At 42.9% G+C, this 27,223-nt stretch overlaps 1 protein-coding gene across 1 annotated transcript in view; it reads left to right on the top strand.

Moving 5' to 3' along the window:
- Slc35d1 (solute carrier family 35 member D1) overlaps nt 1-27,223 on the top strand; it is a 40,970-nt gene that overhangs the window by 1,085 nt on the left and 12,662 nt on the right. Inside the window, exons 3-10 of the mRNA XM_075945128.1 lie at nt 69-155; nt 819-886; nt 2,684-2,755; nt 3,706-3,774; nt 6,019-6,121; nt 9,877-9,969; nt 22,881-22,948; nt 24,364-24,442. Coding sequence (XP_075801243.1) covers nt 69-155; nt 819-886; nt 2,684-2,755; nt 3,706-3,774; nt 6,019-6,121; nt 9,877-9,969; nt 22,881-22,948; nt 24,364-24,442 — 639 coding nt within the window. The remainder of the gene's footprint in view (nt 1-68; nt 156-818; nt 887-2,683; nt 2,756-3,705; nt 3,775-6,018; nt 6,122-9,876; nt 9,970-22,880; nt 22,949-24,363; nt 24,443-27,223) is intronic.

Raw genomic sequence — 27,223 nt, 5'->3', positions numbered from 1 at the left:
GTTGTCAGAACTTCTCTGTGCGTCTTTATATGCAGAACAGTGCATCTGTGTGTGTTCTCTGTTTGCAGATGGTGGCCACGGTAGCCGTTCTCTGGGTGGGAAAGGCACTCAGGGTAGTGAAGTTTCCCGACTTTGACAGAAATGTACCTCGAAAGGTAAAAGGGAGAAAGAAGGAATACTTTATTTTATAAAAAGGAGCCATTCTGTGGCTTAAATGGAGGGGAAAAAAATCAGCGCCTTGCATCTTTAAAAAAACTAGCCCCAACCCCGGTCCACGAGTGCATCTAGCTGAGCTAAAGAACATAGGTAACCGTGTATGCTGGACCAGTGCTACCCTCTCATGAGAACGAAGATTTTTGGAAAAGCCTTCTGTTTTGATCTGTCCACTTTAGCCACGATGCTCTTATTATTACTTTTTTTCCCTTGGAGGAGGGGTGTTTTTGTACCCTTCCTTATGCTTCTGCGAGACTCCGTGTGAAACCTAAATTCTCTCTCTCGTTCCCTGAACACTGGAGTCTCAGACGCATACACTGTCATATTTTGGAGCAAGTGATGTTTCTGCCTCACGTGGTCGGTCATGTTTATATTTCTGTGTCCTTTCTTCCTGCCATCTCCCTCTCCCGTCTGTGGGCAGTGTTGTGTATCAAAGGGTAGTTGATGTTGTTTGGGTGTTTCGTGGGGGTCAGCACTGTGTATGAGACCTAATCGTGTTTCAAGTGGAAAGAATTTAACTATATAAACAGAACCGGTCTGTTTGAAAGGATTTTTGTTGTCACTGCCTTTATTATTGAGATTTGTTACCCTTTTCACTTTTCCAGACGTTTCCACTACCTCTACTATATTTTGGGAACCAAATCACGGGACTGTTCAGCACAAAGAAACTGAAGTATGGCTAACTTTATTTTTTCTAGTGGGGTTAAAATAAGATAATCTTAAAGTTAAACACCAGTGTCCTATGAATGTGTCGTGATTGTTGGGGGGAGACTGCACAAACACCAGGAAGCCTCCTCCATCAAATGATGAAGTTTGAATCCAAAGTTTTTGTTTCAGAGCTGTTGAACAAATTTTGTTTTGTTTGCCTTCTCACTTTTGTGTTAGAAGTGCTCAAATGTTGTCAGTAGTGCAGTAGATTTTCTTATTTTTGCAGAATTGCCATGGACAAGGATTTATGCCAGACTTACAGGATTTTATTATATATTTATTTTCCAGATAGGCTCTTACTCTGTAGCCATGGATGACCTGGCACACACCATGAAACACTGACTGGCCTTGAACTTGTGGTCCTCCTCTTGTCTCTGCCTCCAGCATGCTGCCCTCATGTGTGGTTTAGGATTTCACTTCTATAACACAGTTCATAAACACTGTGCATTTTAGGTGTATTACACACAGCAAATCAGACGATGGACATAAGAATTTCCACAGGTTTCCTTTTCGCACGAGGTGGCTAAAGTCAGATGAAATCTTGACATAAACATGATTACTAGGTCAACTGTGACTGTGTAACCGGAAAAGAGCCGTTCACTTTTTAAAAGAAGCAATAGCTCTGCTCCACGGGACAATGCTGCACATCCCCCCCCCCCTTACCTCCTTGCTCTTGGCTTCTGACTTTGCGGTGGTGTGTGTGTGTTAAAATACACCAGGGGAAATAGTTTTACGTGAACTGAATGGAGCCCTGACTTAAATGATTATACACAGTATGGAGGGGGGCTGGAGAGATGGCTCAGTGGTTGGGAACACTGGCGACTCCTCCAGAGGACCCAGGTTCAGTTCCCAGCATTTACCAAGCAGCCCTCATGAGATCCACCCCTCTCTGCTCACCTCTTCAAACACCTTCACTGGCATGCACATTCCCACACGTATGTGTGTAAATTCAGAAGTAAAATCTTAGCACAGAAACAGTATGGAGATCTAGGAGGATCAGTGCCTAAGAAGTTTTGTATTCTCCTTTTTGCTTTTTTTAAACCAAGAACCCTGAGACAAAATGACCAGAATATCTCTGGGGAGAGTTCCTACAAAGTCAAATTTGTCATGGGAAGGGAATCCTTTTCCATCTCATTACCGACTTAGAAAGAAATACAGGCCTACAGCAGGGTGTTGCTTATATAAAATTTGCTTTTTTTTTTTTAAAAAAAACCCATTGTCATCCATCCATGCAGTCACACTCTGCCTTTAAATGGCAGACAAGCAGAAAGCATTTTAGAGTGAGATATTGTCAGAAATTCTTATATTGTAAGAGGCTGCATGTTTGATTAATGCAAGCACACTGCTCTAGGAATTCAGAGGAACATCCGTACAAATAGTATGGTTTTCATAGACATTTTCTTAGTGATCTGAGAGCAAGAAGGGAAGTTAGTTCAGTGAAAAAGAAACAAATAAACAGAAAGAAATATTAAAGACTAATGTGCCTGGAGTCGGGCTATTTACATAATTATCAGAGTGAAACTTGAAAGCCTGTGTTATTAGCCTGTGATAATAGATGCCTGGTTTTACCATTTTGTAGTTCATGTTTTAAAGGCTTTTAAATAAAAAAAAGTATTTCTCCAGGCAAATAAGGTTAATCAGCAGGGAACTTGCATACAGTCAGAAAGAGATTAGAGTCGTTTAGAACTACCGATTCGTAGAATTGTGATTTACAGTTGCACTCTTGTAAGCCTTATTTTACCTGTTTGCTTTTCTTCTGCAGCTTGCCCATGTTTACAGTTCTGAGACGGTTCTCCATTCTGTTTACAATGTTCGCTGAGGGAGCTCTACTCAAGTAAGCTGTATTTGTAATACTTTGTCCTTGTTCCCGGGACTGATACTGTTATTTCCGTGTGTGTGTGTGTGTGTACACTCCTGTGTGTGGTTGTGGGAGGCCAGGTGGAAGTGTTGAGTGTTCCCCAGAGCTGAAGTTATAGGCAGTTGTGAGTAGCCTGATGTGGGTGCTAGGAATTTTAACTCCTAAGCCATCTCTCCAGCCCCATATATTCCTCGAACTCACAGAGATCTGCCTAACTCGGCCTCCTGAGTGCTGGGATTAAAGGCGTGCACCACCATCTGGCTACTTTAAGTCTTGAGAACTTAAACAGGCTCATTACCTTGCTATGGAATTAATGTAGTTGGAAAGGTAACAGACCGCAGTTAGAAAACTCCCAAACATGGGACATGCTGTCTAGAATTCTTGTGTCTGCTGCTGCCATTGGGTAAAGCCAAGTTCGAATCCTAGGTATAGGTTTTAAGTAATGTTCATGTCTTGGCTACTTTTACTGCAAATGTGTGTGACATCTTTCTACTTAAAAAACTTTGACATAGTCGGGCAGTGGTGGCGCACGCCTTTAATCCTAGCACTCGGGAGGCAGAGGCAGGCGGATCTCTGTGAGTTTGAGGCCAGCCTGGTCTACAAGAGCTAGTTCCAGGACAGGAACCAAAAAAGCTACGGAGAAACCCTGTCTCGAAAATCCAAAAAAAAAAAAAACTTTGACATAAAAATCCCAACTCAGTGACAATGAGCAAATGGTAAGAATAAGAGAGAACTGGGTATAGTTTTTTCTATAACAAAAGAGTTTTGTCCCATCTTTTAAATACCTAGTTTCTTGGAAATACTCAGAATGTGAATGTGATTGTATTTGTCTTTTTTGAAAAAACGTTCCCTTTGTTTTGTCACTGATGTAAAATGAGTCTACATGGATAAAGTCACATGTTTGTATATTTTAAATTATTTTGCAGGAAGACTTTCTCTTGGGGTATTAAGATGACTGTATTTGCAATGATTATCGGAGCCTTTGTAGCTGCCAGGTAAGAGGTGGGCCAATAGAGCCTGTGTTTTAATTATCAATAGTTATTAATATTATATCTTAAGTATCTTTGAAAACTACTGAAAAGACTTCCACTATTAAATCTTTTGTGCTGTCTTAGATTAAAACTAGAGAAATGGCGATTTGGGGGATTCCTAAAGTCAATTTATATAATTTAGGATTGGATGTTGTCTTCTGCTTGCCGAGCACATACACACGCCACACAGCACATTGACATGCGTATGTATTCTTTTCCGTTCTGAGGGGTCTGATTTTCCTGTTTTATAGTAGAAGGATCTTTTCTGGAACTCTCAAGGATTACAGCTAGTAAGCAGCAGGGTAGAAACCAAGTCTGTCTAAATCAGTCTGTGATTTTAGACCGTGTTAGCCCTTTCCCTTTGAATATCCACCCTTCTGTGAGATGAGGCGAAGGGCGATGAATCCTCTTCCCTTGTGGAAAAGGCATAGAAGTGTTGCTTCATTTGGTCTTTCTGAGGACATATCACAAATGTCATGACGTGGACACCCTATCACACTGCTGTAGCTTTCCGCAGTTTTATAAAGGTTTTCGCTTTAAAGTAAATGAAGGGAGACAGAGGAAAAGATACACTTTTAAGGTGAGAAAAATATGAAAGAGCCCAATTTGATGAGTACATGTTGAATACAGATGCAGGCAGACAGGAGGGAAGACAGGTAGGTGTGGGGAAAATACATGTGCACCGCCAGGCTGAAAACTGAAGGTGTCTAGGTGCTCAGCTCGGGGTGTTCAGGGAGATTTGCTAATGCTACACACTGGCTTTCCTTTGGAGCCCTCTGTTCTTCAGGTCTTCGTTACACTTCCAGCGTGTACCTGGATGGGGCTAAGTGTGTGTAGGGGATGTAGACATCAGGTTCTATTCTGCATTCACTCTCCAAGCAAAATCCCACTCTTTTTTTAAAATAAAAATGGATCGTGTTTTATTTATTTTTTGTGTGTGAACAGATGCCACAGGGTGCACGTGTGGAGGCCAGAGGACAGCTTGTAGCACTCGGTTCTTGCCTTTCACCATGTGGGTTTCGGGACTAGGACTCAGATTATCAGGGTTGGTGGCAAGTGCCTGTACCAGATGAGCCAGCTTGCTGTCCCCTGAAATTCCATTCTTAGGAGAAAAAAAAAAAACAAGACAGCATCATCAATTACTGGAATTTAGAGCTAACTCCTTTTCCCTCTGTGTTGCTTTGCCTCCTATGAGAAAAGTTCACTAATAACCCCCTACTATCTTCTTAGAGGGGCTACACTAAACTCTGTGTACTCTAAAGTATTTTCTTTATGCCGGTGAGAGCCAAAATTGTACTAAACAGTCGGACCTCCTTGCTTCTCCTTTTGCCCTGATGTTGCGGTGGCCTCGAGGGCTCCTTTACTAGTTCAGCCACAAGTGTGTAGTGTCTTGACAGAGCCATAGAGCTTGAGGGTGTCAGAATCCACTGCAGGTATACTGCCAGATTTCCATTGACGGTTTATCTTTACTGAGTTCTTGTGGAAAGCACTCTACTAAGGTGTAGGAGCTTTGTCCCCTTGATCTCACCAGTGGCACCCTGTCACTTCACAGAGCAATTACTTAAGCACTTCAGTTCTTAGTCCTTGCTATCCACTCTTGTGGTTTGATACCAGAACTATCACCCATGTTTCAGAAATCCCACCCAGTGACAAGCTAGTCCTGTCTTTTATGTGAATCTCTGAGGAAAATAAAAAAAAACATGACCTGTTCACAGCCCTTTCCTTTGACTTCCTATCTTTGAAACCAGTGCTTTCTGCTTTTATAGATTAGGTCATGATGTTTGGTTGCTTCTTGTCTGACCTTAGAGCAGTTTACAGTGAACCAAAATGATTATTACTTGTGCATGTGAAATTTGTTTTGAGGTAGGGTCTTAAAAATGTCTTTCAGGTTGTCCTGGAGCTCGATCTGTAACCCACACTGGCCTTAGCTTGTTTTCCTTCTGCTTCAGCCTCCTAAGTGCTGTGTGACAGATGTGTGCCACCATGGCTGGCTCAATGATTGGCCCTTTGTGGTGACATGTGTAAGCATGGATGTTTCTCATAAAATTGCCAAATAAGGCCAGGTCTTAGGAAATGCTGGTAGCTGATAAAAAGCATAAGGTCTACCTACACAAGAATGTGTTCCTGCAAGCACTTTAGCCCAGACCTGTTTAAAATGAACTGCATTATTTTTAAAGGTGATCTTAAAGTGTTGCTTATGTTCTGCAGCTCTGACTTGGCGTTTGATCTGGAAGGATATGTTTTTATCTTAATCAATGATGTCCTGACAGCAGCAAATGGCGCATATGTGAAACAGAAGTTAGATTCGAAAGTAAGTAGCAGTCTACAGCTTCTTCATTGGATGCTCGCCGATGGTGGGGGAAGTATGGAATAAAGAAACATACTTAGCAGGGCTGGGGAAGGGCACAGGAGCTCTCTGAAGGTAAATATGTTCATGCTAATATAATAAGGTATATGTTCATCCTAATATAATAAATTTGTGTTTGCCAGGCACTGTGGCACATGCCTGGAATCTCAGCATTCAGGAAACTGAGGCAGGTGGATAGCCCCATGTTCAAAGCCTGCCTAGGTTGCAGAACGACACCAGCCTAGGCTACAGAGTGAAACACTATCACAAAAAGAAGAAAAAAAAAGATGATGAAATATCTTTAAATTAAATTAGGTTGTAATGCTGGCTTTTCTAGAAAGAAGTGTATGAGAATATCAACTTAGAATGAGATAGGAGAAATAAGAAATTCCACAGAGAAAATATATTCATGATTGTGATTGTATTCTAGAAGACTTGGTGAGGGACCTAAAAGAAATAGAGGGGAGTGTGGGCACCTGTGGAGGAAGGGAGTGCTGGGAAAGGCTAGGGAACAAGGATGCCTTTGAAGGCTAGGGAGCCCTGGGCTTGCTCTCTGAGAGCACTGTCTTCCTGGTCCAGACCTCAGGTGTGTACCCTCAACTTTCTGTCTTACATTGGTAGTGTGCACACAGGGGCTTTCCACAGTACTGTCTGCTTGGTCACTGTCTGCTTTATATACAGACACATTCAGCTGTGGTTTTACATCACCCCCAGAAAGGCAAGTATTTGAACCCTGTTTTGTGTGCTGCATTGTAGGGTTAAGTTACTATAAGAAAACAGCTATCTGGATTTCGACTTTCTTTGTCACAGAGATCTTGGTGACGGGTTGTTTTTCATTCCTTAGTGGGCCTTGTGAGGACTCTCATCGATACTCATCTGAGATGTCACCCTTGTTTTTTCTGAGCATTTGATACATGCTCATCTCATAACCGAATCTTGCAATCTATGTGTGTTCCTGCTTATATCTTATCTTAGTAAGACAAGTCATCCACTTGCCTCCTTGTCTGCTCTCTTCTGTGTATAGTATTTCTGAGAATTACTTCAAGTACTTTTTGGAGCTCAGATGACAAGCAGAAACAAATGTCCCACCTGATCATGGTGATCCTACTGGGTTCCTGATTGTTCTGGTTTTGAGTTGGTGGTTTCCCATTGGCCAGGATTTTCCTCTGCCCCAGAAAAGAAGAGTATAGATTGTGAGGCCATGTGGCTGTCCCTACAGGTTACACACACACACACACTGAAGACACTACAGATTTGTGGCTGTCGCTTTCTTTACAATGCCTGCTTTTCCTCCTCCACTTATCCACTTTGATATCTATGTGTCTATGTGGTTGTATTTTAGTTGAAGTTACTAGTAACAATTCTTCATCCTTTTTACAAAGAGGAAAGAGAATGGCAGTTTAGCCTCACCCTGATTTTACTGTTAGCTCATCTGCTGTTTTACAGAACCTAGGAAAAAATAAAGGTATCGACAGAGGCTGCTCATTAATAATCACACTGAAACTATTTTAATTACAATACTGTTTGGCCAATAACTTAAGCGTATTCCTAGCTAGCTCTTATATCTTAAATTAACCCATTTCTATTATTTTATATTTTACCACGAGGCTGTGGCCTATAGGCAAGGTTCTAGCTGCGGCTCATGTCTTTCTCCTCTGGTGGCTACATGGCTTCTCTCTAACTCCACCTACTCTCTCTCTACTCTCTCTATATCTCTTTCACCCTGGCTTTACTCTGTTAAGCCATTGGCTGAAAGCAGCTTCTTTATTAACCAATGGCAATAAAACATAATTGCCATTATGTCAATACCAGCTACATTATTTTCCCTTCACTTAATTTTTCCAGTTTTAAGCCATCCATCGTGGAACCATACAGAGGCCTAACTCCCTGCATTATATTGCTCCCCATTCTTTTTATTTATTCATTTATTTTGATTTTTCAAGACTTCTCTGTGTAACAGCCCTAACTGTCCTGGAACTAGCTCTGTAAACCAGACTGGCCTTGAACTCACAGAGATCTGCCTGCCTTTCTTCCCAAGTGCTGGGATTAAAGGTGTGCACCTCCACTGCCCAGTTCTATTCTTAATATGGGTAAAAACTATTAACAACGTAACAAAAAACCCAAACTCATTTCCCCCTTAAGAATTCCCAGGCATCTCATTTGCTGACAAGGACAGGAAAGGGCAGAGATCACAGGGAGTGTACTGCCTGACTGAAGGCAGCTTCTGCTGCTCGTGTGTAGGTAGCTGTGGGCTGAGAGTGCGTGGCGGTGGTAGCAGCAGTAAAATCTCTAGTGGGTTTCAAGGCTGTCAACCTGGTGTGGCAGTGGTCTAAGGAAGGGGTCCAGGAGAAGCCTGCAACCCACAGTGGGTGGAGGTGAGCTACCTGAAAAGCGAATACAAGGGGACATGCAGAAGAATCCTACATGGCACTGGGCCACCTGAATGACAGAGACTGCTGGCAATTAGTGGCTAACTCAGTGGTATTTGGGGCCCAGCCACCTGTGGTGTTTGGGGCCAGGAACCGGTGGCAGGTGGAGGCTGCTATAGGGTGGCTGCAACAGGAAAACTCCAGACTCGCACACAGGGCCTGAGGGGAAGGGAGGGATAGCCAGCTGCAGTGGTTACTCTGCCAGCAAAGCTGGTGGTGAGCTGCTGCCTCGTGATCTCATGCCCTGCGTTGGACTACAGTTGAGGTTTTTATCTAATTATTATTTATCAATAAAAACTTAGGAGTTAAATATAGGGGAAAGAACCTGAATGTTCCGAGAAGTGGTGAGGCGATCAGTGACTTCCTCCCTCTCTCCTTCCTCTATCTAAAGGGGGCTCGAATCTTTCTAAGCCCCATCCTACCACTTCCTGTGTCTCTAGGTCCTCCGAAAAACCTCTATGGCTAATTTTGGTTTGTGAGTAGTTAGCTCCGCCTTCTGATTCAAACTAAACTTTAATGGCGGTCTCAGGAGTGTCAGAATGCAATCAAAATATCCTACAACAGAAATCAGCCTGAGATATATGAGACTCTGTCTCCAAAAACAAAACAAATAAACCCTTATAGAGTCTGGCTGCGTTAGCAGCTTTGTAACCCCAGCACTCGGAAGGCTGTTCTAAGACAATCATGAGTTCAAGGCTGTCCAGTACAGTGTAGTGGCATCTGATACACTTGCAGTGTCCTAAGGGAGAATGACATTCAGAATCATCAGAATGTGACGGGAGCGATGAGGGAGTGGGTATTTGTGTCTTGTCACTTGTCAGGTATGTGGTTGGTGCATATCTGTGTCTGCATCCTGCACACCCTCTGATCCAGGCTGGTTCACGTTCTGGGTCATGGGCTCCTGTTGTGTAAGGCTGTGCGGCCTCACTGTTGATCTTTTCCTGGTACTACACAAAGAGGCACACACAGCTTTGCAGTGATACTTACCTTTATGACTTATCCATTATTATTATTTGCTTTAACCTAGGGTCAGTACGGTCACATAGGTTTTAGTAAATCAGAACTGTAACTTCAGGACTGCTTGTAATAATGGGCAAGCCAGCTTGAGTTCTATGACATAAAGATCTGGGTCTGAATTTCAGGCTTGAATGTGATTATTCAAGTTAAGACGCTTTTTAACTTTAAAAACCATCCAACATAATATACATATGTAATTGGATTAGTAATCTATGTGTGTAAAGATACCTAACTGCTGGATCCAACTGAAATAACTAATTGTTTACTACCTAGGAGCTGGGAAAGTACGGTCTGCTCTATTACAATGCACTGTTCATGATCCTTCCCACCCTGGCCATTGCCTATTTCACAGGAGATGCACAAAAGGTAGGACTTTGTAATTACGGGTTATTTATTTACTGTTTATAATCAAAAGATAAACTTTTGGGTTGTTAGAAAGAGATGTGCTTATTAAGTGACCCCAAACTGAGAATTTACCCTTTAGATCTCTAGTGTGCTGATGTCATGCTAACCTGCTTTCTTGGCATAAACATTTTAAATATTAAGACGGCTCAGAGTAGGTCTCTGTGCCAGGACAGAAAAGAAAAGTTTACATGAAAAACATTGTTGATTAATTGATTTTGTACACGTATAACATGTTTTGATCATATACACCTTTCCATTTTCCTCTATTATCCCCCCTCCCACACCTGCCTAACTCCTTCTTTCAAACAAGATCCCCTGTTTTCGTGTATGTGTGTGTGTGTTCATGTTTCATTGAGAATAATTAGGTGTTCATGTAGGAGCATGGGTTAGGGGTTATTTATTGGGTAATTACTCTATGTCTACACTTCTGAAGAAAATGCCTTCCTTCCTGTAGCTATTAACTACAGGTTTCAGGGAGAGGTGAGACTTTTTCAATTCCTCCCTCATCCATGATGGACTCTTGAAGGGCCTGCTTATGTGCAGATTGGAATATGTAGCTACAGCTGCTGTGTCTGGTTATCACAATGGCCATATGCAGGTAGCCACAGCTGCTGTGTTTATTATCACAATGGCCAGATGTAGGTAACCACAGCTTCTCTGTGTTGATTATCACAATGGCCATATGTAAGTAACTACAGCTGCTCTGTGCTGATTGTCACAGTGGCCATATACAGGTAGCCACAGCTGCTGTGTTGATGATCACAATGGCTGTATGTAGGTAACTACAGCTGCTGTGTTGATGATCACAATGGCTGTATGTAGGTAACTACAGCTGCTCCGTGCTGATGATCACAATGGCTGTATGTAGGTAACTACAGCTGCTCCGTGCTGATTATCACAATGGCTGTATGTAGGTAACCACTGCTGCTCTGTGCTGATTATCACAATGGCTGTATGTAGGTAACCACTGCTGCTCCGTGCTGATTATCACAATGGCTGTATGTAGGTAACTACAGCTGCTCCGTGCTGATTATCACAATGGCTGTATGTAGGTAACTACAGCTGCTCCGTGCTGATTATCACAATGGCTGTATGTAGGTAACTACAGCTGCTCCGTGCTGATTATCACAATGGCTGTATGTAGGTAACTACAGCTGCTCTGTGCTGATTATCACAATGGCTGTATGTAGGTAACTACAGCTGCTCCGTGCTGATTATCACAATGGCTGTATGTAGGTAACTACAGCTGCTCTGTGCTGATTGTCACAGTGGCCACATGTCCAGAGAGCTTCACAGCCTCCCTCCCCAGCCTCTGGCTCTTAGATTTTATCTACCCCTCCTTCATGCTATTTCCTGAGACTTGGAGGGAGGAATGTTTACATTTTCATTAATATGTAAAATAGGAATGAATGCAAACTGTCCCTGAAAAATAAAATGTTCTGAAGTATTAAACCTCTTTGACACTCAAGAGTTCTGTTTCTTTGACAGGTGTTTTCCTTGCTTAAATCCTACCTTGGTTTCCCATTGCCATTAGGAGGTACTTGGTATTGCATGGTGCCATGACCAGATAAAGAGCAACTCATATAGTAGTTTACCAATTTTATGCAAAAATTTGCTTAAATAAGCCCCAAATAGAAAAACAAAATCAATCCTAGAGAATTTTTCTGTAGAATATGCCCATATGTATAGAAAAACTGGTATTGTTAGAAATCACAAAATTTTACAAACCAAATGGAAATGCAAAATTCTGCCAATAATATCTATCCCAGAATTCTGTCTCTTGAACCTTGGCTTCAGAATAAATATGTTAGTTATGCTTTCTTCGGGCATCAGACCATGTATCAATGGAAACTTGAACAGAAGATTGTGAAATACTACTCATAAATTCTTGAAGCTGAGACAGAATTTTGGCAACCTATGGAACTTTTTTTTTAAGACCAATCTTTTAAAGAGCTGTATATGAATAAATGTTTTAATGAACTGCGGCCTGGCTACTGGCAAGCCTAAACATGGTCCCAGAGTAGAAATTGCTGTTGCTTTGACTAATGGTGTTAAATAACTATTCTGTGGCTTTGAAGAAAATGGGATGAGAAATGAACATTTCCCGAATCCTTATTATCTACTGGTCACTTACATGAACTATAATCCAACTTTCCTAATAGCTGTAGAAAGGTTAAATGATCCCTATTTTGTTAATATGAAAAGAGGTTCAGGACATTAAAAAAAAACTTGTCTAAAGTCACAGTGTTGGCAGATAAGTTCCTTCCGAAGGCCTGATCTGTAGAGTCTGCTTCCTTCTAGCAGGCTCTGGAGCCTTCAGAACAAAGGTGTCATGGGTGCTCAGGACAGGACAGATGGCGCCAGTCTCAAGGCCAGTGTGTACTAGAGACAGCTGTAAGGATTAACATACTTGTGTACTCTAAGGACTTAGCAAAGATTTGATTTCCATGAGGTGTTGACAAACACCTTGTAGCTATTAGGAGCTATTAGTCAAAGGAGGTATATCTTCATTCCAAAATGATGACAACTTGTGTGTATTCCAAAGTTCTGTAGCACTTTAATCCCAGGACTCAGGAGGCAGAGGCAGACAAATCTTTGAGTTCGAGATCAGCCTGGTCTATAGAGCCAGTTCCAGGACAGCTAGTGCTACACAGAGAAACTCTGTCTCTATAAGAAGGAGAAAAAAAAAAAAAAACCAAAAACAAAGAAACCCACATAAATCAAGGTTCAGTAGTGCACATGTAATTTGAATGTTCTAATTTGGCTAAGCATGTTTACTTGTAAGATGAACAGTCACTTTACCATCTACAGGAGGACTCGGTCTGTTTGCCTCTCCTCTTCTGCTTAGGGCAGCACATTTGTATATTCTGTTTTCTGTTTGATTTTTCTAATGATCAGAGCATATATATTAGAACACTGATTTTGATGAGTGTCAGTTCACCTCAAGGTTTTCAAATTGTGATGATAAAGTTGAGTATAAAAGTGGAACCCCCTGCTTTGCAGTTAGGCCCTTGTGTTTTGCATTTCATGTTTGTTTAGTTTCACTTTTACTATTAATTGATACAGCTTTTATGAAACATTGGAGTATAAATAGACACTGGCCATGCTGTTTTCTGTTAAAACCCTCTGCTTACCAGCTATTCTTGTTCTGATATTGTCATATAGTTAAGTGTTATCTGTCTCGCTGTGTTGAACTTACCTTTGAAGAGCATGTACTCTTTCTGGGGAGCAGACCCACTCACGGCAGAACTATACACGGGTATAGGTTCTCGGGGAGCAGAGTGGGGAGTAATCTTGGGATGGAAGTAGGTTAATCCTGTCTTTTTGTTGGGGTTAGTGGTAGATTGTTCCATGTACAGTCAGCTATAAATGAAAGAAGAACATGGATGATATAAGTAACGGTGTTGTGGTATGAATTAAATTTGAAGCTTTAGGACATGATCCTAACTTGAAGTTCTTATATTCCCATGTATCTTTGAGACAAGTCACTATATCATTTATTTCTGAGCATCTTTCCTGTGTTAAAAGAATTCTGTGTTAACGTCTCTTAAAATGTGTAAGAAATCTAGGTTAGGATTTACCACAGAGGAAAGGTATCTGGTGTGAATCTGAGGTGGTGTAGGATCTAGAACCAATGTGCGTGGCTGTCAGAAAGTCTCATATCTGTTCAGGTATGAGCTGAATAGCAGTATTTACTACTCAGGTAAAGCTCGTGCTTAGCCTTCCTCCCTCAACAGCCACCTCCCCTTATCTTGATATGTAGGTCTGGATAACCCAGAACTTGGTGTGAACGTAAGGCCGGCCTTGAACTGAGAGCAGTTCTCTTGCCTCTACCTCCTAAGTACTGGGTAGTTAAGGGCGTATAAAACCACACCTGCCTAGTTCTTGGTCTTCTTACCCACCAAATGCACCAAGAAATGCTCACCTGCTTGGAGACTTGTTTTAGAGACATGATCAGAGCAGTAACATAGAACAGATTGGTAGGCAGAGCCAATATGATAAGGCATCCTTAGGACCCAAAGTATACTACAAGACATTGACTGTCATGTTGCTCATCACATTTGTCTGAAGCCTTGTTTAAGGGGTCCACGATAAAGTCTGGGATGTACTGCAGATTTTAGGTGTTCAGTAAGTTGGGCTCATTGTCAGCTTGTTTCTTTTGTGGGTGTACTTTCCATGTGTGTGTGTGAATAAATGTGTGTGTGTGTGTGTGTGTATTCGTGTTTATGACACTTTATCTTAAAGGCTGTTTGCAAATAAACAGTTGGAGCCTTCTTCTGGCTGGAAGCCATACTTTACCTGTAGGGTATGGATGCATTGTACCTGACAAGATGCTTCATAAATAAGTTTCCTCGGTCCATGTTATATACCCTGAGGAGGGTTGTTATCCAGTTTGCAGAAGTGAGGGGGATTCTCAAGGATGCACAGTGGTGTTGTTTAGAATAGAACCTCTGGTGCCTGCCGTGCTCTGGCTTCTGTGTCTGATTGCATGTGACTCTCCCAGCCATCTGCTGCACCTGCTCTATTTCTGCTCCATTTGGGACTTCCACGAGGGCCTGCTTACAGGACAGTGCGAGAAGCAGCTCGGTGCAGGTGAAAGAGTAACACTGGAGCAGAGCCCACACCATGTCGTTTCCTTCCTTGTGCACAGCCATAGTGTTTCTATTCCATGACGATTAAGTGCTTATGTCTTGTGAAAAGGAAGACCATGTACCTGCCTGCGTGGAGTGCAGATTCCAGTAGGTGAGACATATGGTACGGAGTCACGTGGGGAGAGCTGTGATGAGAAACCTATCAAAGGGAACGAGGGGGCCGTGCTATTTTGAAAACGGTGGCTAGGGAAAATAATTTTGTAAGGCTCACCTGAGCAGACTCTTAAGTAAATGGGCTGAGAGATAATTTATATGTCTCTGGAGAGTAACCTGGGCAGGAGCAAAAGCAGGTTTGGAGCTGTGAGGAGCTTAGCACTGTCTGAAGTGGAAAAGCCAGGAAAGGGTAAGGGTGCCCTTACTGAGGTGAGGGGAGGGACCTGAAGGTGTATTCCAGGTAGAACTCACCGTGAACACAGGCTGGCTGCGGGAGCAGATCCATGGTCAGAAGATGGACAGAGACCTGGGGAAACTCTACTTTTCCTGAACAAGGAAACTAGGGCCAAAGAGAACTTGGGTCTCTGTTCTGAGACCAGTCAGTGCCCTCCCAGAGAAATGTGAAGAATGCAGGACTGACAGCCTCTGGCCCCACTGGTTTTCATTGCTTGACTTTGTCTGAGTCCCCTCTGTGCTCTTTCTCTGCCTTGTTGCATGGGAAATGAGTTAGGCAGATAAAATACTCCCTAGGTAGAACCCTTTCTGGAGCAAAAGGCACACTGGTGTTCGTGTTAGCTAGTGTGAGTCTGAGAGAGTCAGGACTGTTAACTGCTCTCACCGTTAGACTCCAGAGCCACATAGTACAAGGATGGTCACATTTTCTTCAGCTATTTAAATAAAGAAACTCTGGAAAAATAGAAACCAATAAAGTAGCCAAAAACTTGTTATGCATGTGTGTGTGGGAACAGGGTAAGTATATTTTTTTTCTATTATGGAACCATGCAGAAGTACTTAAAAACTATACTTTATAAATTGAACTATTAAAAAACCCAAGTATTCTGTCATGCATCTTAAATTTAAAAATAATTAGGGCAGGCTGAACAAACTGAATTATTCTTATTACTCACTAATAAGACCAGGCAGCAAAGTCCAGTCAGGCAGGGAGACTTGCTTTGCTCACCAGGAATCTAGGGAGAGAGCTCTGAAAAGCCAGTCCCTTAGAGGCAGAGTGGAGACAGCCCATGATGCTGCGGGCATGGAATTTAAGTAAGAATTGGAGGCTCAGACATCCTAAGGCTCCATATAAATCACAAGACAGAATCCAACCAAAAACTCATCCCAGGGAACGCATAGTTGTACAAGGCTATGTGTTCCTCCCCTTCCTCCCTCCTTCTCCTTTCTTATTTGCAAAATCTTGGGATACTAGAAAGAATCGTTATACTTAGTTCTAGAAAAGATGCATCTTACAAAATACTCATCAAACACAAAACAACAACAAAAAAACAAAACATAGTCAGTTTTGGTTTTTGCCTGTAATCTCAGAACTTGGGAGACTGAGACAGGAGGTGGGGCTGAGTTTAAGGCCAGCCTTGCCAGCAGTGTGAGACTGTCTCAGACCCAGCCAGCTAGTCAGCAATCAACCACCCAAATCTTGCAAAGGCTAGCCACTGTGGAAGCAGGAGTACCAGGAGTTCAAGATCATCCTTGGGTACATAGTGAATTTAAGACTAGCCTGGACTATGTGAGACCCTTTGTGTTATACAGAAATCACCTTGCTGTTTATTAAAAAAAAAATCTAGTAACTTAGGTCAAATAAGTATGAGTATCATTTAACTAGCGATTTTCTAAAGCATCAGGGTAGATGTGTTTACGCTCTGAGCATCAGGATAGATGTGGGTATGCTCTGAGCCGCTGCCTCCAAAAGGGAATGCTGCAGCACAAAGCCAGCATTGAGAGTGGCAAGTGCTGGGCTTGGCTTCCTGGCAGCACTCTCAGCTGGATGTTCTCAGGTACCTGTGGAAGAACAGACCCCTGCTGTGGACCTCACAAGGCCACGTAACCATGCATTGCATGGTGTCCACTGCTGTAGCCCGTGTGTTGCATGGTGTCTTCATTGTGTTGCTGCTTGAGTGCTGCTCAGAGGAGTTGAAGGAAAAGTTGCTGTCCAGGTCTAAGTAATTACTAACCATTACCTCATTAATAAGTAATGAAGCCTTTTAGGTAGGATCCTCACTTATCCTATTTGAAATACTAAGTTTTTCAGGCTTTCTCTGAGGACCACACAGGGTTTTTTTGTTTTTGTTGTTCTTGTGTTTTGTTTTGTTTTGTTTTTTTTTTTTGAGATCCTGTAGTATTTTCTCTTGTAGAGACAAATCCCTTATTTCTAGGCTTTGGTGTTCTCCTTGTAAAACAAATGTGTTGAATCAGAGATTCTTCACATACATATGGGTGTGTCTTTCTCAGCTTGCATGTTCTCTACCTATTCTTGCCTTTGAGGCTGTGCTTTTTAAAAATAGGAGCCATGACTCAGTAGGTGAGGTGGGTCAAATTTTCCCACCATACATAAGTTATAGGTGTTAGAGCCCGAGGGCAGAGAGTAAGTAGTGACCAGTCTGGGCTCTCATTTTCCATCTAAGGCAGGAGAAGAGGGAGAGAGCTTGTAGCAGATGGTAGAGTGTGGTGTGGAGTAGGCGGGTAGCCAGGGCGCCGCCCTTGGCCTCACTTTCCTAAGACAGGGAGAGAACTGTGGAGAAGATTTGTTCTGCCGTTACCCTCTGTCTTGACAAGTTTCCTGGCAGCTTACTTCTGGGTAAGGACTCAAGCTTTTTCCTCCGTAGTTTTCAAAGGGACATGGTATCATGCTCACCATTCTTGTTAAATATATGGTGCTTATTTGTGTGTTCTGTTTGCTCTGTGACCACAGTGTATGTTGATCATGTCTGTCCTCTGCCCCTCTCGTTCTCCATGGGTAGCTCCTTAGCAGTAGCAGGCATCTCTATGATTTTGTGGCTCTTGAAGTTATCCCTCAAGGAATGTAGTTTACCAAGTTAGATGTTTGTTGGTGCACAAACAAGCTCTCACTTTAAGGTGAATAAAAAGTAGCTTACTCTAGAGCCAGATTCCAGTGACCATAGCCCAGGAACACATTTTTTATGTTACCCCAAATATAATGTTTCTTGTGGAAGCCGTGTCATGAAGTTTTATGGTTTTACAGAACAAAGGAAGCCATAAATCACGGCAAGTTTAAAGCATATTGGTGGCTACCTCAGGGAGGCAGTCACAATCAAATGGGGGAAGTTTGTTTATCTGATGTTGTCTGATGGCACCCTTAGCTTTCGGGTTGGTGGATGTTAATGAATAGACTCCAACATGTTTTTATTTAATAGCCACATAATATTAGTTCTTACACAGAGGTGAGCAAGGAATAGCTGTTCAGGGGCCTAGCATAGCCCAGGTAAGGTGAAGAACCTCTGGACCGCAGCTTTCCTAGAGTGGCCCAGGTAAGGTGATGAACCTTTGGACCACAGCTTTCCTAGAGTAGCCCAGGTAAGGTGATGAACCTCTGGACCGCAGCTTTCCTAGAGTAGCCCAGGTAAGGTGATGAACCTCTGGACCACAGCTTTCCTAGAGTAGCCCAGGTAAGGTGATGAACCTCTGGACCGCAGCTTTCCTAGAGTGGCCCAGGTAAGGTGATGAACCTTTGGACCACAGCTTTCCTAGAGTAGCCCAGGTAAGGTGATGAACCTCTGGACTGCAGCTTTCCTAGAGTAGCCCAGGTAAGGTGATGAACCTCTGGACCGCAGCTTTCCTAGAGTGGCCCAGGTAAGGTAATGAACCTCTGGACCACAGCTTTCCAACCTTGCCTGTCACTGCCGTTGGAATCAGGGCACCAGTCTTTGCAGACAGAGCTTTTTTCCTGGAATTACCCTTGACAAAATTAAGCAGTATTTACAAATTACTTTTTAAAATTAAGTAAAAAATTAACTAAGAGTGGTATCACGTGCCCTTTATCCCATTACTTGGGAAGCAGAGGAAGGCAGATCTCTGAGTTCTAGACCAGGCTGGTCTACATAGAGTTCTGGGCCAGCCAGGGATGCATAGTAAGACCCTGTCTGAGAGAGAGAGAGAGAGAGAGAGAGAGAGAGAGAGAGAGAGAGAGAGAGAGAGAGAGAGAGAGAGAGAGATTGAGAGAGATATTGAGAGAGATATTGAGAGAGAAATGAGCTGGCTGGCTTCTCTTAAAGAATCATCTTTTGTTTGGAGGGCCTTATTCTGGTCTGCTTGAGTGAGGAGAGCTGACGTGGGCAAAGCCAGTCAATGATTGCATGCATTCTGGCCCAAAGCAAGCGTGATCCATTTGTTGTTATTAAAACCTGTGTTTGAGATAAGAGGATTTTGGAAGCTTTGACCCTAAAACCAGCAGGAAATACAGAGTAGCCCTTAAGGGCTTGCTTCTTCCTTTTCCAGTCTCTTAGAGCTTCCCTGGCGTTCTTTCTTGCTCAGTGTAGATGGGATGATCAGGCTATAGGGCAAGACACACACCTCTGCAGGATAACTGTGTGCTTGACATTGCTGAGTTTGGTGCATAGTTAAGACATGTAATAAGGAGTAGCTTTTATTGCTTTTCTTATTTTGATGCCCTCTTGTGGCACAGGAGCAGCCGTGTGTGTTGTAGGCTCTGGTTGGGTCATATTTATCCTGCAGCTGTGTTTTCAAGTGCCTGCTGCTTGCATCGTTAGAGCCAAAGATCTATTCCTGTGCTAAAGTCAGAATCCAGAAGGCTGACTAACTTTCTCCAGAGGCAAGCCAAATACGTAGGGAAGGGGGCAGGGATCCCAGAAGAATTGTGTGTCTCCTTCTGAATATTCATTACTGGAATAAAATCTAGTGTTCCATAAAAAGAGAGCCTTAAAGCGTAGACTATGCAAACTCAGGCCTATATATTAACTCTCTGAACTGCTGTTAGTCAAGTGTTGTCGTCTGGGGATAATAAGACCTTGATTCTCCATCTGACACAGTTGCGGAATTCAAATAGCATGATTTGTGCTAAAGCACCCCCTACCTCCATAAATATCAGCCAGTGACTGTATTGGTTTACTTTCATCAATGGCAAACATGGATAAACCATCCTTAGCTCAGTGCCCCGAGGTGTCAGAAGTGCACAGCCACAGATAGAAAGATACGGAACTCATGAATGTGATACCGGTTATTTTATACTCACAGGTGGCTTCTGTACTCATGTATGTGGCTTATGTATAATTAAGGGTATTTACTAAGACTGTCCCTAAAAGCTTGTAGAACTCAGTCATTGAAAGACAAGATTTTGAAGGGGCTGTAGAGATGAATTAGAGGGTAAAAGTACTTGCCAACAAGCCCAGTGACCTGAGTTGGATCTTTGGAATCAACATAGTGGAAGTAAAAAAAACAACTTTTCTAAAGTTTCCTCTGACCCCCCAACACATGGCATGTGCATTCTCTTCCCCCAAATAAGTAAATGTAATTTATGGACAAGCTGGGGAGATGGCTCAGTGGGTAAGAGTGCTTGTTCTGCAAGCATGAGAACCTGAGTTTGGATCCCCAACATCCAGATTCAAAACAAAACAAAACAAAACAAAAAGGCCAGGCAAGGCTATGTATACGATAACTCCAGCATTAGCGAATGAAGCCTAGCCAGAACGGAGCTTCCATGGCTCAATGAGAGACCTGGTTTCAAAGCAGTCAGGTAGGGAGTGAGAGCGTGGCATCTGAGGTCTTGCTCTGACCTGCATGGCCGCATGCGCACACACAGGCTTGTGCAACTGTACACTCAGGTTCGTATGTCTCACACACACAGAGCAAAACTCTGGGCAGGTGTTTCATCAGAGAAGAAATATTAATATTAAGTAAGCACATGAAAATGCTCACTTGTTAGTCAATAGAGAAATACAGAATGAGAGGACAAGAGACCACTTACTGCTTGGTAGATCGACATGAAATAGTTAGAGATAAGTGGGTCAGAATGCAGAGCAGTGAGAACCCCCAAACGGTGCTAGTGAGAACCTGAAATTGTGTAGCTAATGTGGAACATAATTTGGCAGTTTCTTATAAAATAAAAATAAGCTCATTAAAAGAACCGTCAACCTCACGTTCCAGGTTTTATATAAGATAAATGAAAATGTGGCCACAGGTGTTGCTCAGAGATTCATTGCAACTTTATTTTTAAGAATAAATTATGTGGGAACAGTGCAAAAGAAAGTCTGCCGAGAAGTGACTCTGCAGACCGTGTACAGTTCACAGGGCAGGATGCTGTTATGGCTGATTGTACAAGTGAGTGCGCAACAGTGTTCGCAGGACCCGGATGACAGCGTTATGCCAGAGCAGTGAGGAAGACTCGGAAGAGCTTATTGTATGTAATTGCTCTGTTGTTGGACAGAAAAGCTGTCGTAGTACTGAACTCCAGCCAGCTGGGGACCGGAGTTACAGACAGTTTTGAGCTGCCTTGAGGGTGCTGGGAATCAGAACCAGCATGAGATTATTGGGGAGATTTCCATTTCTTTGGGCCCATTGTTTCAATCATCTGATAGTCAGGTTGAGAGTGTCCTCATTTCTGCCAGGCCTGTTGTACTAGAGAAACACTTCAGAGGTCTCCAAGGGCTAGAACAAGTGAGATATTCGACTGTGATGAGCATTTGGGTTAGGTGTAGTGTTGTCTTTATCTTGTCTGTAGTAATGATTATGCACTTTATATTTGTTGATTATTATTTTTATTATTACTTCAAGTTGGTGTTTTTTTATTTTTATATGATATACCCCCAAAAGAAAAAAATCACGAATAAGCTGAATAATTGCTGAGCTAGGAATATGATTAGGTGAAAAGTGGGTCGTCCCATGGCAGGTCACAGTCTGAGGACACAGTGGAGAAAGACAGCTGAGGGTAGGAGCCATGGAGGGGAGGAAGTCCTGAGGCACTACTGAAGTGCCTGCCTCATCAGGGGCTGCTGCAGAAGGAGCCTTGAGTTTAGCCTGCTCTGTGAACAAAAGTCAGTTTGGACGGGGAGGGCATTCCAGGCCCAGACTCACAGAGATGAAACTCCATCTTGTGTTTTGTGAACAGGAAGAGCCTCGTTTTGTGGGAACCAGAAACTGAGGTTTAGTTGGATTCAGGGCTGAACAGGTTACTTATTCCTCCTCTGATGGAAGAAGATCCTGTCTTCTTCTTCTTTTTTTTTAAAATATTTATTTCTTTATTATGTATACAATGTTCTATCTGTGCGTATGTCTGCAGGCCAGAAGAGGGCACCAGACCTCATTACAGATGGTTGTGAGCCACCATGTGGTTGTTGGGAATTGAACTCAGGACCTTTGGAAGAGCAGGCAATGCTCTTAACCGCTGAGCCATCTCTCCAGTCCCGATCCTGTCTTCTTTTTTGGGTTCTTTATGTTTTGTCTTAAAACAAATAAGCACCAAAACCAGCAGAACAAGAGCTTCCAAGGAGGAGAGCTGTTTTGACTAATGTTCTCCAGACCAGCTTCCGCTGCTCATGTAATTTAAGGCTGCACTTGAGCATTTCTGCACTCCAGGAGGGTCAGGAAAGCCTTGGGTTGACAGCCGTTACCTGCAAGAATGCATACTTAGACAGGCGTGACTTGGATCTCTAAGGAAAGGTCAGTTTCTTAGTGCCAAGAAGGGGAAGCTCAAAGTCTCCTACATTTCAGTTTAGGAAGATGTAGACCTGAAAACTGGTTCAAGTACTCATATCTTCAATTCTTTTTTATAATATTTTAATTCTCTGAGAATTTCATATATACATACGATTTATTTTGACTATATTCACCTCACACTTTCCCTAATTTATTTTTAAATTTTATTTAGTTTTATTTATGTGTGTGTGTGTGTGTGTGTGTGTGTATGCTGTGTGTGGAGGAGCTTACAATGGCTGCAGGAGATTGTCAGATTCCCTGGAGGGGATTGGGAATTGAACCAGCAAGTGTTCTTAACCATTGAGTCACCTCTCCAGTCTACCTGGAGAGTTCCACTTCATATTCCTTGCCATTTTTAAAGAAATAACTGACTAAGTCCCATTTGTCTTGCCCATGTACTCATGGGTGTGGGACCATCTACTGAGGACCATTCCCTTTAGAAATAAACGGCCTTTCCTTCCCCCAAAATTTGAAACTCCTGGGTACCACTCTGATTCCTTGGAGTGATGAAGCAGGGAGGTGACAGATGAACCAAAGGACTCCAGCCGATGATAGAGCTGTTGGGAGGGCATGCTCCATAACCCAGCGCTTCCTTGTGTGTTGCAGGCGATGGAGTTTGAGGGCTGGACAGACACCCTGTTCCTTCTGCAGTTCACCCTCTCCTGTGTGATGGGGTAAGCCTTTATACATTCTTAGCGCATCATTTCCTAGAGAAGCAGGCTTCAGGAAGTTGTTTGAGTTCTTCTCCCTTGTTTCTGAGAGTCTTGTTCAGTTTCCTGAGTGTGTCACCTTCTAGATCTGGGAATATGCTGAACTGATCCCAAGTCACACAAGGATGGATGGAGAAATGAAATGTATATTTTTCCACCATCCTACTGTCTGATAACAGCTACTATATTTCCATTTGCATCATTTTATTTTCTTCAACATTGACGTCTAATGGAAATCATTGTCCCTCATCTATAAGAAAGAAGACTCAGAACTTAAGTAATCATCTAAGTTTGCATGGTTAGTGGTTGACAGTGGTGGCATTTAGATTTGGGGCTACCCCACTTCTGTGTGGAAGGGAAGAGGGTCTCTGCATCTTTCAGGTGTGTTTTCCTTAGCTCGCCAATTTGGTTGTACCTCCTGCCTGAACATCTACACAGTGAGACAGTGTTCTGAAGTTTTAGTGGTCTAGGTATTACAAATGCTGCCGGGCAGTTGTCCAGCAGACCTGCCACCCCCTCTTAAATTCTCATTTGCTTTTCTTCCACTATTGATAAACTATCTTGCCTTCATCCTGGTCCTAGGGTCATTTTATCCTAGTGGTAAGTGCCCAGCTGGCAAAGGCCTATGAGCGTGAGCATCCTGTGTGGCTTGCATGAGTTAGCAGGATGTTCTCCAAGGAATCCTAATCACTGTAAAGGTGGGCATGGTTTTGGTAGGAGGAAGAACACCATGTCAGAAAATAGACACGTGTTTCTCTTGAATGCAGCTTCAAAGATCTGAAGCTGAGGCGAGTGAGGCACAGAGAGGTCTCTGTTGCTCAGAGCCCGCATGGCTGGCGCTGGGTGGCTCTCCTGGTGAAGGATTGTAGGACAGTAAGCTCTAGCCTGGGAAGGATTCGAGCCTGGGAGGGATTATGGGAAAGCAAGTTCTAGCCTGTGAAGGATTGTGGGAAAGCAAGCTCTAGCCTGTGAAGGATTGTGGGACAGCAAGCTCTCGCCTGTGAGGGATTGTGAAAAAGCAAGCTCTCGCCTGTGAGGGATTGTGAAAAAGCAAGCTCTCTCCTGTGAAGGATTGTGGGAAAGCAAGCTGTAGCTTGTGAAGGATTGTGGGAAAGCAAGCTCTAGCCTGTGAAGGATTGTGGGAAAGCAAGCTCTCTCCTGTGAAGGATTGTGGGAAATCAAGTTGTAGCTTGTAAAGGGTTGTGGGAAATCAAGCTCTCTCCTATGAAGGATTGTGGGAAATCAAGCTCTCTCCTGTGAAGGACTGTGGGAAAGCAAGCTCTCTCCTGTGAAGGATTATGGGAAAGCAAGCTCTCGCCTGTGAGGGATTGTGGGAAAGTAAGTGCTAGCCTGTAACAGACCCTTTCCTCTCTGCCTAGGTTTATCTTGATGTATGCTACAGTGCTCTGCACGCAGTACAATTCTGCTCTTACCACAACAATAGTTGGCTGCATTAAGGTGAGATGAAATAACAATGCTGTTTCTTTTTGGAATCTGCTTTATTTAAAAATGTTCCTCTAACTTAAAACTCTAGGGGCCAGTGGGATGGCTTAGTTGGTAAAGATGCTTCCCACTGAACTTGACAGCCTGGGCACAAATCTCTAAAACCCACGTGTACAAGGTGGGAACTGACTCTTGTGTTGGCTTCTATCTGCATTCTGTGAGATGAATGCTTCCCAAAATAAAGAAGCAAAAACTGTCTTGAATTGTTTTAAATTAAAATTTGGCTATGTGGCCAATAATATGGCTCAGCAGGTAAAAGCGCTTGCTGTGTGAGCCTGATGACCTGCGTTCGCTTCTTAGAATTCATGTCAAAGTGGAAGGAGAGAACCGACTCCATGGAATTGGCCTCTGACTGCATGCGTCCCTCCCCTATCACATACACAATAATAATAAATTTAGAGAGAATCTGCCAGTAACCTTAAGTCTCATAGCTTTATTCCTGTGTGCCAGCTTACTAGCTTGGCACTTCGTGGTGGTGATTTCTAAACTAGTTTATAAGAACTTAAAAATGGTATAGCTTTTACTTGGAGGTGGCTTAGCTCTGGAGAGTGTGGGAAGGTGAAACACATTAGTTATTGCAGAAGAAGAAAGAGCAGTAGACGGCTTCCCGCCAGAGTGGTAGACCTAGCCCTTCAGCCCCAGTGAGAGCTGTGCTTCCAGCCTTTCTTTGGGAGGTGAAGCCTGCCAGAAGCGAATACAGGGGCATTTCCTGTATCTGAGCCAGCCCTCAAATGGCCTGCTTTTTAAAAGCTGTGCCTGGCGTTTCCAGTGCTGCCTTTCCTCCCATTCCCCTTTATTTAAGGAAGAATCATTTGTCTCCAAGCAGGAAAGCCAAACTAACTATAGTGTTGAGCTAATGCTCATTGAAACTTGGGACCTCATTTATCAGACTTAGTGATTCTAGTTCTTCAGTTTTAAGAATGCTCCAGATGCCCAGATTCCTCTGCCATCAGGACATGGGCTTTCTGGAAAAGTATAACAAGAGAGGGGGTCTGTGATCATTTTGGAAAAGGAAGGCAGTTGCCACTCTGATGCCCTTGTCAGTCAGCAGTGAGGGAAGGGAATGCAGAGGGGAGGTCTTAGCTATCTTTAGATTTTTCTCTGCACCCTCAATGGAATGGGCATTGACCTTTTGAGAAACTGCAGTGGTTAAAACTCCCAAACATCTTGAGCTCCTTATCATGGAATCAGAGTTTGACATGATTGGTTCTTGAATGCCCTCCCAAAGGACATTTCATTATAAAGACAGTTTTAAAGTTGGGTTTAATGTATTTTGTACCCACCCCATGCTGGGGATCAACCCTAGGGGCCTGGCACATGCCAGGGAAGTGCTCTTCCACTGAGCTGCGCCCTCCAGTCCTAGCCTTGAACACACAGCGAGTCCAGGCACTAAGAATGTGACATTCACAGCTCATGGCTCTTTACTCACTGAGAAGGGGAAGAGGTGAGGAAATAGGGATTGACTTATTCCATGACAGGAAGGAAAGATTAGGCAGCGTAAGATAATTAAGGATAATTAAGGACCCAAACTATATTTGTACTTGGAAGTCAGAGAAGAGAATAAAAAAAAATCTTTGCCTTTTATTTTTATATTTTTTTAATTATTTTGAAATTAAAGTATATCATTTTCACATTTTCCTTTCTTCTCTAGATTCCTTCCGTCCACCTTGCACCCTGTCAAACTAATAGAATAATGGCTCACACATAAGTATACACATAAATACAACCCTATCAGTCTACTTACTGTTACATATATGTCCCAGGTATTGGATAACAAATTGGTGGATTCATCCCTGGGGAATATTATTGCCTTTAGTTCTTTGTCTGGGGTGCAGGGGGCAGGGGTTGAGATTTTCCTCCTAACAAGTGGGCCTTAAATATAATTAGCAGCTGTTGGTTACTGCCAAGATACGGGTGCCACTATTGAAACCTCTGAGATCTTGTCATGCTGGTCCTTGTGGTTCGTATGTGCCACAACTGGGTAGGATTATTGTTTGCTTTCCTCTTTCCGGTACTGTGGGAAGACTTTCAAGTTAGATCCAGCTCTGATTCTCTGAGTCCTATGTCCAAAGTGTGTGGTGTCTTTATCAGTTGGTACCATCTATCTAGTAGAAGTAATTTTTTAAAACTCTGTGTGTGTATGTATATGTATGTGTGCGTGCGCACACACATGCATGCACATGTCACAGGGCACCCCTAGAGGGCAGAGGACAACTTTTAGGAAGTCAGTTCTCTCCTCCTACCATCTGGGTTCTAAGGATTGGACATCGGTCATAAGAAACCTGCTGAGTCATCTGACTGGTCCAGGAGAAGTGATCTTAAGTATAATACTTTAAAATGACACCTTACATATTTTATGTTTAGTTTTGCTTTTTGAGATGGGGTCTCTTTATATTGCCCTGTTTGTCCTGGAGTTTGCTATGTAAACCAGGCTGGCTTCAAAGTCGCAGAGGTCCTTCTGCCTCTGCCTCTCGAGTGCTAGGATTAAAGGTGTGCCTGATCTTACTTCGCATATGTGTGTGTGTTTAAGATATCAAGGAAAAGTCCTCAAAAGACATTCTGTGTTGGTCAAATCTCCATCTTTCTTTTTATTTTTAAAAGAAGGAAAATCCTTGCAGTTAAGCAACCTTCTTTACTCTCCCCTCACAAGTTGGCAGTTAGCCTGATGGGAGAAAAAAATCATGTTGGCCACAGCAGGAGGCAGTGCAAGTTTGATAATATGTAGTGTGCTCTGTG

Source organism: Microtus pennsylvanicus, chromosome 13 (assembly GCF_037038515.1).
Source record: "Microtus pennsylvanicus isolate mMicPen1 chromosome 13, mMicPen1.hap1, whole genome shotgun sequence".
In the NCBI taxonomy this organism is placed as follows: Eukaryota; Metazoa; Chordata; class Mammalia; order Rodentia; family Cricetidae; genus Microtus; species Microtus pennsylvanicus.
The sequence above is the reverse complement of the archived record's forward strand: the minus strand, read 5'-3'. Positions and strand labels throughout refer to the sequence as shown.